We start from the raw sequence: 16,349 nt of genomic DNA on the forward strand, positions 1-16,349 counted from the left end.
TGAAAACTTCTTGGGTTATTGTGGTGTGCCAGGAAGGGAAGGAAGGGGTGGTACCGTAAGGAAGACTGAAGTCACATATCTTGTACTTATTTTGGCTAACGTGGATATAGGCGTGACTGAACCTGGTTGGTGCATGACTTTACAATAGCATCATGTGTGTACATTTTTATTATATACCTTGATACAATATATTTTCCCTTTTTGTTGTCACAGGTTTAGATTAATAATCAAAATCATAACATAGTTTAAATTTAACTATTTAAATTGATTTAAATAGACTTCAGTGCAATGGCTTAGCTTGGATCCAGCTCACATACTCAGAAAACTTTTGAACAAAACCGAATGTGGCTAGGATAGCGTTTGAAGGGTGGATAGAAGTATATACACAATAGCAAGTGCTGTTACCTGTATTTTCAGGAGCCTTTTGTATTTGTGTCCTGTAGTGATTTGAAGGAAAATAAGCAAATTAATGCTTCATACCTTAATTACTAACTAAACATTCATCATATGCACCAATATTTTAACTCTGGTTGCACTGGCAAAATGTGCCAAAATATATAGTACCTCAAAGTGTAAAGTGTAAATTAAGTCTTTTCCTGATGCAGAATACCCAAAACAGAAATGCTAGAAGAAGGTCGGTGGCTAGTTCGTAATAGGCTTAGAAGTGTGATAACTCTGCTTTGTGAATCCTAGTCTGGTTCCATGTGCATCTTTCAGATTTGTCATCATGTGATGATGCTTTATGGTATTGCTTTGCACCACTTTTCACAATAGTGCAAACAGATTTCTATTGGACAGCCTGTGAAGGCACACATTATACAGCTTAGTAATAAAAACTCAGGGATCCAAACTGATAGTGTGCATTACATGTCCAGAAAGGGGATGATTCTATTTAATAAAACTGGGGTGGTGGTGGACCCTTTCCTTCTCACGGGCCACATGAAATGAGGCAGGAATTATCAACTTGGTTGTCTCCAAGCAGAAAAGAGGGATGTCTAGAACATCTGCTGCTTCTACCAGCCAGCAATATCCTGGCTGCATACACCTTCTCTGATAGTGGGGTGGAGCAGGGAAGGGAGGATATACTGTTTTCCTGTCCATTGTTTTGTGCAGAGTCTGCGCATGCTCTCTTCACCACTAAATAAGCAGAAGCTTCAAAAAAGACAAGAAACTGGAATCAAGCCAGTGAACTGAATCCTGAACTGATGACATGACACTTACTTCAAGTACTGCGCTCAGGATTGCCATATAGATGGATTTGGATTTGATTTCTACATTGCTATTGTGAAGAGCATCTATTAATTTGTTTAGCTTGTTCATTAAGCATGTAACATTATACCACTGCCCGGTAAAATGCCCTAACTTAGCTCTACTTCATCAGCTACTGTTCTGAGGCAAGGGCATATTTCAGGCTAGTAGTGCTTCTGAATATTATGTTACCAGAAGATCAAGGAGTAGAGATGCAGGGCTACTGTTTTGCTCTCACAGCCCCCCCCCACCCCATGTCTATTTCCTGCCTCAGCTTGTCACTTGCCTCAGTAGGTTTGAACACTGTTAATTTGCTCATAAACTCACAAGTAAGCACCCAAGATCACACTTTCAAAAGAGCAGACTTGTTGAAGATTGTGTTCCTCTCAGAAATATGTAGAGGGATTCAAGAATCTCCTTAAACATGTACTCTGTCTATAAATCCTGGGATACAAATGAGATACAGTCCCAGGATGAAGTATAGATTGCCTCCTCAAGCTGCTTTCAGTCCAAAGTGCTGCCTTAGGAGAATGGATATTGGACAAATCTGCAACAGGTTCAGAGGATTTCAAAGTTTGGACCTGCAGATTCCATAATGGCTTTTTTGCACCAGGATGATTCCACAGACTTGTGGGCTGGCTTTTTTCACCTTAGGGGGAGATTTATGCTAATTCTCATTAATTATCATAAATATAAATACGTATATCCCTACCTGTGAGGATTTGGGGGGAAATTATTGAATTGTTAGAGCTAAAATTGTGATGTCTATGTACCAATACATGTCTATTTCTTTTCAAGAGCTTAATTAAAATATTCTAATTCCAGTAATTTGGCTTTGTGAAGTAAACAACAAAATTCAAGTTCTTCTTAAAGCTTTCATATTGATCAAGGGCTTATAAAACTTTTTGTTGCTATTCAGCTAGTTATTTAAACACCATACTTTGCCTACACTAAGTTATACAATTAGTTCTGCTATATAATTTAAAGCTGAGCTCCTGTACTTCTATGTATAGTCTCTGTACATATTCCAACCTACCACACAATGGTACTCAATAATTATGACACAATTAACAACAATAAAATGTCAAGCTACTTTTGTTACCGTTTTGGAAAGAAACTTCTTTTTTCTTCATGTCGGTTTATTTCTTGACTTAGCTTGCTTAAAATCCTAAGAGTAAACAAACAAAGAATATGCCGTTAGATAACAGTGAGGAAGGAAGCATCTCTGCTGATTTAACCAAAGCTAATCTTAAATGTGCTAGAGATCTTGTCCCCTAGCATTTCTTCATGGTAAATTCAAACAGCTGAATTATGGATGAATTTGATTTTGGGAAGGGAGTGAAAGACAGTCAGCTGGATACATTGTTATGCTTTACATTACTCTGTAGCAAGCAAGCCCTCAGTTAAGTGGAGTTATGGTGTAATATTAGGATAGTTAAAGCCCACACACTGAGCAATTACTGTCCCCAATTAGTATAGCAATTACTATTCTACTAGCATGGCAGCCTTAACATGTTGTTGTATAATGAGGTAGGGAAGGAGTAAAGAATTATCAGGAACTAATTTAGTAGCTGACTCCATTCATTAAATGAACATCAATTCATATTCAGTGCACATACATCAAGACATGCAATTAATTCTTAGAGGCACCAATTGGCCTCATCTGCATGGAATGATAAGCCAGAGTTCCAGGGGATAGCAAACTAGGACTTGTTCTTTCTTCTGGTAGGCAGAGGATGCAACAAGCTAGAAGTCCTGTTTCAGACAGAATGGTAAACTTTCAAGTTCTGATTAGCCAGCTGGGGAATGCTGGGAGTTACAGGACATTTTTTTTGAATAAACATGCATAGGATTGTGCCTTTAGTGGCTTGTCTGAGTGGGAGGAGCCAAGCAGGAACAAACCAGCAGCATGTGTACTAACAAAATGGAGAGAACCAAAAAGTAGGAGAGAGAAAATGTTTTAAATAAGATTTGGATAATGAAAAAGGACAGCTTCAATTTCTCTAGGCTTTTTTATAGTTTACATTTGCATGTAATGAAACCAATTATATTCCGTTGCATCATCTCCTTTCTAGGCTCCTGATTGTCTAAAAAGCAGCAGAAATATCATATGCCATCACACACACGCAATGTGATGCTACTTCTGTTACACAAGGAATTATTCTAGAAATTATTTGCATGTTACTGAAATTATTACTAGTTAGGATCATTTAAGATTTTCAAATGTATCCTACATGCAAAGGCAAGAAGGGCAGCAAAGAAATAACAAATAATGATACAGGAACAATGACTCAGCATACATATCCAGAAGATAATGCAGTGAGCCCAATGCTTGGTACTGAGATTGGTGGACATCTGCCTATGCAAGAGTGCTTTTCTGCCTCCTCCTTTCACTGCACTACCTTCCAGGATTCACCTGATTGCTTGAGGGAACCTCCTGAAAGCCCTGTGAAGTGGGGCTGATGAGCTGCAGGCATGGGTGGAGATTCTGGTGTTGCCAAGTATCCATACAACTTTCAAGGGGGTTCAGCCTGTTTCAAGGTAGGATAAACCTATATTCCATGATCCTTGTGAAGTAGGTTAAATTGATGGAAGGAAACTGTCCCCTGGTGAGCTAGTTCAGTGGCTGACCAGAAGTATAAACCTAGGCATTCCTGGAATTAGATGAACTATATCTCAAGATGGATTTTCAGAATGCATTGAAAATCTGCCTTGAGATATTTCAGTCCCATATGACCCTTTTGGCAATGGTTCATATAAGGGTGAGGGTTCAGAAAATGAAGATCCTAAGCTATGCCCTGAAACCAGAAGGGGGTTTAGAGAGGGCAGAAAGCAGGAACTTTGCAGAAAAATCATCTGAAAGCTGAGGTTTGGAAAATCTGCCTTGATGTGTATCTAGTTTAGTACAAAGTTTAGTACAAAGCTATGGTTTGGCTTCAAATTGAGGCTAGGGTTTGGGTTAAAACAAATCAGGGACCCAACCAATGTCAAGTGGATTCAGAAGTGTTCAGAGCAGGCAGGAAGAGTGACTGGACAAGAAAAATCCCACTAAACCTTGCACTTTCAGCCCTTCAGGACATTTTCAAAATATCCGGCCAGGGGCTGAAACTCTCAAACCCCAGTGCAGATTTCCAAAAGTGAAAGTCCTGCGGGATTTTACTGGCCATATTGCTCTTTCTTACCACCCTGAGCACAATTAACACCTCTAGAGAGTGGAGAGGAATGTGGTTTTTGTAACCCTAACCCTAGGCTGGAATTTAACCCTAACCTAATTTGGAGATCAAATCCCCATAGAGATAAATGGATTTTCAGAAGACCGGCTGATGTGTTCTTTTTCGGCTCTGCTAGGGCTTTCTGCCTTCTGCAAACCTATTGAAAGTGTATGGACATCTGACTTATGGCCCTACAGGGACATTTCCCTAATATCCTCTCAGGGTCCAAAACTCCCATGCCTCAATGCAGATTTCCAAAGTTAAAGTCCAGTGGGATTTTTCTTGCCCTTTCTCTCTTTTTTCCCACTCTGAACCATTGAATACTTGTAATGATTCGAGGGGAACCAAGGTTTTCTAACTCTAACCAAAATCTGAAATTTAACCCCACCATTAATTTGGAGGTAATATTTTATTTATTTATTTATTTATTTAAAACATTTCTATGCCGCCCCATTCGCCAAAGCCTCGGGGCGGCTCACCACATATCCCCTAGGTCACAACATATCCCCTAGGTCTAGATGGAGCTTCAAAAAAGCACGTGTTGGATCATTTTTCTTCGCATCTGAGGTCTCCTCTGCACCTCCCACATCCGTTTCGTGTTATAGGACATGAGACAGGAAGTCCTTTTTTCAATCCTGCACCCATACAGGGAAATTTGCTAAGTAGGCCATTAGCTGTACTAAATACACATGCGTCATTGCAGATTTTCGAAAGTGCAGGTCTAGCGGGATTTTTTTTGCCCTGTCACTCTTTCTGTCCACCCTGAGCTCATTTAATACTTCTACAGGTTGGTTGGGTCCCCAGGTTTGCTATACCTAATCCCAACTGAGCATTTAATTGTCACGCTAATGTGGTGCTAAAACACACTTATTTCCAGAATGATATTCAGTTTTCTTGCTACCTCTCTCTTTCTGCCCTCTCCGAACTTTTGAATGTGTCTAGTTCGTGGTATTTTCCATTTTTCCAACCCTAAGCCTAACCTGGAATTTAACCCAACCCTAATTTGTGCTGAAATCCACAGACCTCCAGGTAGATTTTCAAAACACCAGCTTTGGGTTGTTTTTCTGCTCAGCTCATGCTTTCTGCCCACTCTAAACTCCTTCCAACTCTCAGGACACAGGAGAGGTGCTTAATTTTTGAGCCCTCACTCTAACATGAACCTTTTCTTTACTGCCTGTTTGGGGCTGAAATATGCATGCCTCAAAGCATATTTTCAAAAGGCATGGTTTAATGCGATTTCTTTTGCCAGCTCCCTCTTTCTGCCTGCTCTGATCACCTTTGAAGCCTCTAGACATTGGTGGAATTCCCTGTTTTTCTAATCTTATCTCTTGTTTTCTTTTCCTAACACTATCCTGGATTTTATCTCTAACCCTAATATGTTGCACATACCTCAAGATGGATTTTCAAAATGGCAGCTTTTTGTTGCTTTGCTATACAACTCATGCTTTCTGCTCACTCTAAACCCCTTCTCAGGAAATAGGAGACAATCTTAATTTGTCAGTCTCTCAGCCTTATATGGACCTTTTCCAAACATTTTATCTGGGGCTGAAATACACAGCTACACAATCATCTAACTTCCTGCATGACTTTGGACCAAGCACTGACTCTCAGTCTAATCTACCTTTCAGTGTCCTTGTATTCCTTGGGAATAAATGTTGGGATATAAATGTAATTGTAAAGAAAATAAATTTATGTGCATTAAAATGGTGTCTTTGCGAATAAACAAGGATCAAATACGTAAACCAGTGCAATTATTTCAAAAGAATATTATGAGGTAGAATAGCTAAAATTCTCATCCCTCTTCCAAATTTGAATATCTACATACTGACTAGCTCAGTTCCTGAGGTGAGCCCCACATAGCTTCCATCTTAGAAATGAGAAACAGACTGAGTCTGTGATTTAGCCAGCACTCCACTCTGCCTGGAACCTGACTCCAAGCCCAAGACTTTAGGTGAGAGGTTGAAGAATGTAGCTTGCTATAGAGGAGTACAGAATTTGCTGGCTTGTTTTTCCAGTTACCATTTTGAACAAATCCTTCTGGAAGCAAATAGTGAGGTTTCCTCATGTCACATATTTCAGGTTTTATGTATTCATGCTATTTTATATACTTTGTATGTTTGTTTATTAAGTACATTTATATACTGTCATATAGCCTACTGGTACAGAGCAGTTTACAAATCTAAAATCAAATATAAATTTATAAAATACTCATACTGAGTAGACAATAAGGCTAAAACAATGCAACAAGGCAACAACCATAGGACAACATACCGTAGCAGACACAGTAATTTGACCCCGCCCCGACTCCTGCCACAGCAGCAAATAATAAACAATCTTTCAAACTGGCTCAGCAGATAATAAAACACAACAAAATTAACTAGTAAATAGCTGGAAAGTGAAAGTGTTTTACCTGGCACCGAAAAGACAGCAGGGATTGCACCAGGCTTACCTCTCTGGGGAGCATATTCTGCCTGTCCAAATAGGGGCATGGTTGGTAAATCAGTCAAAGCTGATAAAGGTTATAGCATAACTTATAATAGGGTATGGATAAATATGACATGGTGCTGGAGTTGGATGAGAAAGAGCCAGATTCAACTGCCCTTTCAGCCATGAAGCTCATGGAGGGAACCTGAGGTGGTCAGCTGCATTTGCAGCCTGATGTGCCCCACAGAGTTGCTCAGATAACTTTATGTTCACCATCCATTTTGCCAGAATGCCCTGGCAAAAGGACTAGACGAAAGTGACAAAGCCTGGATGCTGTAATCCCATCACAGCACCAGAATTACATTACTGAAGGTGCTTTTTTCACATGGAAACAAAGCAGCAGCTTTCCAGGAAAAGTAGGTGGCATTTGTCAACATGAATGTGACATCAGTGCCACTAAGCAGATGGAACTTTCCAGATGGGTCTTCCTGAGATTGTCTGCAAATGCATGACTTATGATCCTAACAGAAAGTGTCTGCCTACAGCACTACTCATGACTCATTTCAAAGAGACTCTTTTAGAAGCCTCCCAATTATGAAGGAACACATCATGTACCTTAAGGAACAACTTTTTCCCTGTTTGCTCTCCTGCCCCCTGAGATCGGCAACAGAAGCCATCTATGAAAGAAATTAGGAGACACAGCACCCGGAGGAGGGCCTTCTCTGTGGTGGCGCCCCGACTATGGAATGAGCTCCCCAGAGAGGTCCGCCTGGTGCCATCATTATATGTTTTTCAGCGCCGGGTTAAGACCTTTTCATTTAATCAATATTTTAATATGTCTTAATATTGAATTTTAATATTGAATTTGCAGCTAGAGTGGGTTGTTAATCTATTTATGTTGTTAGCTGTCCAGAGATGCTGGTAATTGGATGGCATATAAATTTCATAAATAAATAAATGTAAGAATTAATGGGATGCCACAGAAACAGTGTCCCCCTTCGAGGTACTTGGTAACAGAAGGACATAAGAAAAGCCATGTGGGATCAGACCAAGGGTCCATCTAGTCCAACGTTCAGTAAACATGGTGGCAAACCAGCTGCCAGAGGATTGTTCAAGCAAGACTCCTGCCTGCCCAAGCTCCTCAGCAGCTGGTGTATGCAGACAGGCCACCTCTGGCCAAGGAGGTACAACAAAGCAAGGGATGTGAGTAGCCATGAACCTGTCCAATCCATAAACCTGTCCAACAGTGACCTCTCTCCATTGGGATTCTGCTCATTAACCAGTTTCTGATCCATAGGAGGACCCTGCCAATGCCGCCGCCACCACCACATACGCAGCCTTTTTATTCCATGGCTGCTAAGAATACTTAGGAGCCTTTGGTGAGAGACTTTGTCAAAAGCACTTTGGAAACCCAAATAAACAATGTCTACTGGATCAGACCCCTGTCTACATGCTTGTTGACACTCTCAAAAAACTCCAATAGGTGTGTGAGACAAGACTTCCCTTTGCAGAAGCCAGGCTGATCCTTCTCTTATCAGAACTTGTTCCTCTGTGTGTTTACTGATTCTATCCTCAATTATGCTTTCACAAAGTTTAGTGGGAATGGATGTTAAGCTAACTGGCCTGTAATTTTTGCTGCTGTTTTAAAATCTTGACCTTTATTGTCTTACTGTGTAGCAGTAGCCTACAAACTAGAGAAAGGAGGTTAGGGGGAAAGCTTTGATAGGATGAAGAGGCAAGGAAAAATGCCTCTTCTAATATGAGTAACTTGTATAAACAAAGTCCCATAAGCAATAGTATATGTACAGTATATACACAGAATGAGGTATTTCAAGGCATGAAATGCTGGCTGGAAACAGAAGAGGGTGGGGTGTGGGTTCGTATGGAGGGTGAGAGAAGGACAAGAGGCAGGTGCTCCTCTCTCATTCTCTCCCTCTCTTCCTCCATGCAAATTTCTCATCTGGAAACATGGGAAGGGGATAACCCAGGGTCTCTTCTCCTTTTGGCAGATTGGCCCATTAAACCTGGAGGTAAGAAGACTTTGGGAAGTCTATCCCAGTCCTTCAATGGAGTGGAGTCAGAAGAGCGTTGGAGGGGGTGCCTTACTTTCCATTCTCTAAGAGTACCTCAGGGACTTGTCTCGAATTTAGAGGGTGACATGGGAAGTAATGAGCTTGCCTGAGTTTGAGGCATTCCAGCTCTTCTGATGGAGATGGGTTTGTGAGAAGGGAGGCAGGGAAGCAAGTTAATTCCTTGGTATCCCCCGAAAAGGAATGGGAGCATCTCCTGAAATAAACAGAGCAAGTGGCAACTTGCTTCAGCCACTCAAATTTTACGCATCAGACATCCCTACTCCCTAAAGGCATTATACATGAATAGATGATCAAGATAGGAGTATCATTAAAAATGCTTACAGCATATAAAGCATCCTTCGAGATATTCCATTTTCTCCAACCAGTAATACATTAATTTTAAAACTTTTGTTTGCTTTATTTTTAATGATATGTTTAGTGCTCTGCATTTTAGTTCCTTGGTCATGTATTCTTTTTAATTTTTTTTAAATAATGTTGCTCCTTTAAAACTGTTCTTTCAATTTCTTCAATCATTTGGTTTTAACATTGGTTTTATTGCAATTGCTGAATTATGTATATTACCTTAGGCTATAGGATGACCTACAAATTGAATAAATAAATAAGTCACTGTATACTATGAGAAGTTAGTGTTTGCAGAGTGTTTGAAAATGTCATCTAGTTCACAACAAGTCAAGGCCTTATTAATGGTTGCTCCCAATCTATCTAGGTTTTTCTCTTAAGTCTTTGTGCTCTCAGGTGGAGATGTATTAAAAAATAAAAATAAATAAAAGACTCTAGTCCTGTCAAGCTGAATTGTTTTAAAAAGTAACCCCAAAAAACAAAAGTTGATGGCAATATGTTTTAATGTGGCCACTATTTTGTGTGTTATCACCACTTGGTTCTATAAACTATTTAAAACATTTCCACTCACCATTTTCTTTTAAAAACTGGTTTATTGCATTTTAATTTAAATGAATAAACAAGGTGAGGGCAAAATGAGAGAAAAGAGTCTTATGTATGCTGTTCTGAGCTTCTTGGAAGGAGTTGGATTAAAAATGTAATCAAGACATTCATTCATTCATTAGCATCACTTTTTTATAGCCCATTTACAAAATAATCAAAAACCAAAATAAGGAAACCAAAAACACAACATAGGCATGAGGCATGTGGTGACGGCATATAAAAGTTTTAAATAAATAAGTAAATAAAATAATGAGGAAAGCTCTTGGAGGAGGGCATTCCACAACCAGATGCCTTCACTGAAAGGGACCTTTTCCTTAGTAGCCACCTACCTCTGGTTAGTGGGGCAGGCATTCAGAGAAGGGCCTCTGATGGTGATCTAAGAGCAGGTGTATATGAGAGGTGATGATCAATACCACAGTGGAACCAGCTGCCCAGAGAGGTGGTGGACTCTCCCACACTGGAGACATTCAAAAATAATCTGGACAACTATCTGAGTGAGATGGTGTGAATTGGTGTCCTGCACCAGCAGGGGTTGGACCTGGGGGCCTTCATGGCCTCTTCCAGCTCTCCTATTCTATGAACCTTCAACTAACCCAGACCCATTTAGGGCTTTGTACTATCAGCATACTGTGAGCATAGCTTATAGCACTGCTGTAACAGGATCATACCAGCCAGCTCCCATTAACAGTCTCACTGCCCTATTTTGGACCAGCTGTTGTTTCTAGACCATTTTCAAAGGCAGCTCCACATACAACAGTGACTGCAGTAATTAAAATGAGAGATTCCAAGAGTATGGAGAACAGCAGCCAGGTTATTCTGCCCAATTATTCTGCCCAAAGAGGAACAAAGTTGGTATACTAGCCTCCAGCAGCCTGGGCAGCCTTTTTTTGGCTGGAGCTCCTCTTCTCCACCACCTCCCCCAGCCTGCTATAAACAAGTTCAAACATGGCTCGAAAAGTACCCTGATTCAGCAGCATATGGAAACTTGTCTTCCATGAATATCTCTCCTGATAGAAATGGAACTGTGGACATGAAAGGCTGCTGTGAACACATTTGTTCATTATTAGAAAGCATATGCTACCTCATTTGCTAAAGAGCCACTAGTGCAGTGTTTATCAATTTAAAACAAAATGAAATAAAAAACACCACCATGAAGCATAGTTAAACACCAAAACATTAAACAAGGCATTTTAAGGGGCTGAATTGAAAAGAAGCATCTTTGCATTCTAACAGAAAAATAATGGAGGGAAATCATAGTTTTTGCAAGAGCACAGTTCACGGTTTGGGAGCAATACAAGAGAAAGCCCTTTCATGTGTGCCTGACAAACACATCTCTGTGGGTCATGGTGACCTCAAAATGTCCTCTCCTACAGATGTAAATATCCTGAGATAGCCAAGTCCTGAGCTGTTCAGGGCTTTAAAGATTTAAACTGGCAACCAGTGCATGTCTTTCAGATCTCAAGATCTCAGCTACTAATTTTGCAACAACTGAAGCTTCTGGACACTCTTCCGGGATCCAGGAGCACTCCCTTGATCCTGAAAGCTTGTTCTTTAGAGGAAGCACAACTGCTTCCGTAACAGGTTGCATTCTAATCCCTGAACCAGTCTTTCTACTGACCAACAATAGAAACATAGAAACAGAGCAAGTCAGAAGGGGTCTCCTGGGCCATCTAGTCTGACCTCCAGCACCAGCTGGCTCCGCTCACGACATGCCCACCATGTGGACATCCAGCCTATCCTTGAACATCCACCGATGGGGCCTCAACGACCTCTCGTGGAAGCCCATTCCACACCCTCGGTGTCCTAACTGTCAGGAAATACTTCCTGGCATCCAAATGGAACCTCGGCTCCCTGAGCTTTGCTCTATTGGAGCGAGTCCTGCCTTCCTCTGCAGGGGAGCACAGGTCTCTACCCACCTCCGTATGACATCGCCTCACATACCTGTATGTTGCCAACAGATCCCCTCTGAGTCTGCTCTTCTCCAGGCTGAAGAGACCCAGTTCCTTCAGTCTCACCTGGTTTTTTTTTTTAACTTGGCTTTTTTTACTCTCATCCAGTCCATTTTCAAACCCAAGCAATATTCAAGGATTTTTACTGTTTTCTTGGTGTTAGGTGACAAAGAGCAATAGAACAGGATGTCATTGATCTATTGATAGCACCAAATGACCTCCTTCGGTGCTTCACGTAGATATTAAACAGTGTAGGGGACAAGATTGAATCTTGGATACATCACAAGTCAGTCACTATGTAGTCAAACATCAATTTTCCTGCACCACCTTCTGAAAACAGCCTGGAACCACTGCAAAATAGCATCTCCAAGCCCATGGTCCATAACAATACCATACTTGTTGGTATTAGAGGCCATCAAGAGACGGAATAGGGTTCCATTTCTACATCCTCTCCTGATATAGGTCATCCACCAGGGTAACCAGAGCAATCTCAATCCCATATCCTGTCTGAAAGCCAGATTGAGAAGGGTCCGGATAATCATGTTTATCGAGATGCATTTGGAGTTATAAAAGCACCACTTTCTTAATCACTTTATCTAAAAAAATGGCATGTTTGAAACTTGCTTATAGTTAGATGGATCTCTTGATACTAGAGAAGGTTTTGTTTAATGAAGGTCTTATTACTGTCTCTTAGGCAAGAAGGAACACCTCCCTCTCCGATGCACACACAAATAGGCCACAGTACAAGTGGATTTCACCAGCCAAGAAGGGCAAGGGTGGCGCACAGGTGGTGACCTCACTGCTTCCAAACACTTTGGCCACAGCTTTATTTTCCATAAACTGGAACAAGTGGACACGCAGCTGCTGCATTTATGTCACTCTGACCTGCCCCGCTATTGGAGCCAAAGTCAAGGTACATCCAGTCAATTTTATCCACATAGAATGAAACAAATCGTTCACACTGTGCCACCAACTGCTCCAGTTCCCCTCTCTAGCATCTTGGAAATGGAGGCCTTGCACAGCATGGAATAGCATCTCCAGTCTATTCTGTGTGGACACAACAGTAGCAGAAGTATGAGCTGCTTTTGCTGTCCTACCACCATGTCATAAAATTTTTAAGTCTTTCACCTGTGTTTGATCAGATTCCTCCCTAGCCAACCAGGGACCTGACCTGGCTGTATCAGAAGGGACTGGGTGGTTAGAAAAGGCAGTGTCAGTGGTCTGGGACATTTTCGTATTCTACAGGTGTTGGTTGGTGTAACGTGGTGTCCTGCAACAGCAGGGGGTTGGACTCATTGGCCTTCATGGCCCCTCCCAACTCTACTATTCTATGGTTCTAGGTCAGGTAGGGCTTCAATAGTGCCAGTGATATACAGGAAACTTATCCCCCAGTCTAGTTCCTCAGTCTGTCTGCTGGGATTAGTGTCTCTTTATTCTTTCTTTCCAATGCCCATTAATGATACTTTTGTTAATATTTGACCAGGTCTGTTTGACAGCTGCTTGCATCTGTACCTGGATCAACAGAATTTTGAAGGGCTTTGATGGATTACAGTTGAAACTTGACTTTCATGGGCATAATTTGCAAACTTGTTTATTTGCGAGTTTGCCATCAATAATTAAATTGATGGCAAATAATTAAATTAATTAAATTTAATTAATTAAATTAAATTAATAAATAATAAATAAATAAATGGATTTTTTTTTAGTTTTGCATCCTACTGCAGAAAATCGTCATCACCATAGAGAGAGAAGAAAAGAAAGACAAGAAAGGGAGGGCCTCGAAGCATGCCTTCTTGGCCCACCCATCCAGAGAGGAAAATTTCTCCAGCATTCCTTGGCACAAAGAGGAAGTGCTGGTGAATGAAAGGGAAGGTGGGGGATAAGAATGTAAGAATGTAATAGATGAAAAAGGGGAGCCCTGCTGGATCAGACCAAGGTCTGGAGTAGGGGAAGCGATCCAGGACACATATGGACAACACTATTAAGAGTTAAGGTGTATGTGGAGGGTAGAGATATTTGCATTTCTTCCATTTTCATGGGGGTCCTCTGTTCCTAATCCGCATGAAAGTGGAGGGCCAACTGTAGTTATAACATGTAAGAACTGTTTGCTTCTAGACTATTTTAAGCATAATGCCTGTGAATCTGCGCCTAAGAAAGGAAGCATAGAAACCACAATGCTAAGATAAAATGAGAGCCAGTGTGGTGCAGTAATTAAGAGCATGGGACTGGGACTCAGACGACCTGGGTTCTAGTCCCCTCTCAGCCATGGAGCCAACTGGGTGACTTTGGGCCAGTCACAGACTCTCAGTCCAACCTACCTCACAGGGTTGTTATTGTGGGGATAAGATGGAGGAGGAGAATGATGTAAGCTGCCTTGAGCCCTTTGTAGGAAAAAGGCAGGATATAAATCGAAAAATAAATAAAATAAAATACAAAAGGGACATATGCAATTGATCAACAATAAGGTCAGACAGTAAAGCTTGAGGAAAATATTGCTCATATTTTTATCTCCTCCTTCCACATGGATAGGTCAAAAAGTTTGGTATGTTTTACATTTATTCTTATTCACAATTCCAAAGAACAAGAGGAAGGCATGTCAGGTGGTGTACACCTCCCAGCACTGCCTGGATAAGGCCAAGGACAACATGAAATTCATAATTCGCAAAGCCAGTTGAAGAGCATGGTAATTTGAGCATACCACCAGGGTTGCCTAATTTAACATAGTATGGTCTCAATCAATCCTATCCAGTAATTCCTAATCGGGAGGTTTCTAAACAGGAAATTTCTCAAACTTCCCAGAGAACAAACTTCTCAAGAATTAGGTTAATCAAAAGGAATTGTAAGGGGAAGTCAACAATGTCAATTCCCTCTATGAAGAGAAGCTGAGCTAGAATTTATATCTCAGACTAGGAAAGTCCAGCATCTTAGCAAACAGGAGCGATACAAGGAAAAAGGTGCTTTTGGGAAGACTTGCCTGGATAAAGAGAACCAAACCTAATAAAATAAACATAAGTTGATAGAAAGGCTAGCCAAGAAAGAATTTGAGGAGTATATTGTTAAAACCATAAAGAAGAACCAGAAAACAATTATTTAAAAGTCCATGGTAGGAAACTGGCTAGAGAGGGGGCTGGAGTGTGGGACCACTAGACAAGAAAAGCGATCTAAAATTGTAAAATGAGACTGCAGAGAAACCAAATGAATATTTTGCATTTATCCACTCTGAAACAGATCTTGGACATAAATTGACCAAGCAGGGTTGGCTTGTTTCTCTTGCAAGAAACTGTGTCTCAGGAACTGTGTTAAATAAAGATGATGCACACTGAAGTTCTAAGATTAAAATTTAAACAATTCTATGAGCATCCACATCACAGTTCTTAAATCTTCTAACAGAATATTGTCCCTAAAATCAGCCTTCCTCCAAAAGAACTGGGAAGCAGACAATGAAATGTCAATTTTAAAAATGGTGTAATGGAATGACAAACCTACCCCCTTCCCCAATATTAGAAATCACCTCATGAGACTGAATGGCTATAGTTGAAGCAAAGGCAAAAATAAGTTGTCCTTTATATAACACAGAACCATTTATAGGATTTGGTAACAGAAAATATAGTTATGACCACTAGTTTAGGCAACTATAACAGGGCCCTACAAGTCCCAGGAGGAGAGATCTGTCAATGGATGTTAGTACTGGATGTTAGTAATTTTATATTGTTATTTATTTTATATTGTTATTTTTGTATTTTATTGTATTTTATTGTGTTGTAAGCCGCCCCGAGGCTTTGGCAAGGGGCGGCATAGAAATTTTTTAATAAATAAATAAATAAATAAAGATGGCTGTATGAGCTTCTGAGGTCCAGGAGCAGTATGTTGGGAAGTAACAATAGGAGAGGGTTTGTGTATTCGTGCCCTGCTCATAAGTTCACAAAGCCATCTGGCTGCCATCACAGGAACCAGTTTTAGATAGACCTTTATCTGATCTGGCCGGGCTAAATGTATGGTCTTAACATTAGTGTTCCTAGCTAATTCTAAGAATAAATTGCATCAGTTTTTGTAGAAAATGTTGGTGAAAGGGCTTCTTTGTTATACATTTGAAATCTCTTTAATACAGATTTTAGAAATTAGGACATTTCAGTTCCTGAAGATGTTCAAAATGAAGAGAAATGTCATGCAAAATAATATGTCTCAGATTTTCTTAATGTGATGGTCAAACTCTTTTACTAGATCAGAAAACCATGCTAAAACTATTAAATAGCCTCCTTTAGACTTAACAATAAACAATGTTATAAACCATAAACTGCATTAATTTTTTACCTGGGTATGGAATGGGCTTCCATGGTTGTGGCCCCATCAGTGAGGATGTTCAAGGATAGGCTAGACATGCACATGGTAGACATGTCATGAGCGAAGCTGGCTGGAACTGGGGGTCAGACTAGATGGCCCGGGAGACCCCTTCTGACTCGCTCTGTTTCTATGTTTATTGT

At 40.5% G+C, this 16,349-nt stretch overlaps 1 protein-coding gene across 3 annotated transcripts in view; it reads right to left on the reverse strand.

Annotated features, from left to right (window-relative positions):
- Window positions 1–16,349, reverse strand: part of LCP2 (lymphocyte cytosolic protein 2) — an 80,695-nt gene that overhangs the window by 26,325 nt on the left and 38,021 nt on the right. For all 3 annotated transcript variants that reach the window (XM_044453878.1, XM_044453879.1, XM_044453877.1), the window contains 2 exons: window positions 2,351–2,416; window positions 406–437 (listed from right to left, as the gene is read on the reverse strand). In XM_044453878.1, the coding sequence (XP_044309813.1) occupies window positions 406–437; window positions 2,351–2,416 (98 nt within the window). The remainder of the gene's footprint in view (window positions 1–405; window positions 438–2,350; window positions 2,417–16,349) is intronic.

This window comes from Varanus komodoensis, unplaced genomic scaffold (assembly GCF_004798865.1).
Source record: "Varanus komodoensis strain SLA01 unplaced genomic scaffold, ASM479886v1 scaffold7_1, whole genome shotgun sequence".
NCBI lineage: Eukaryota > Metazoa > Chordata > Lepidosauria > Squamata > Varanidae > Varanus > Varanus komodoensis.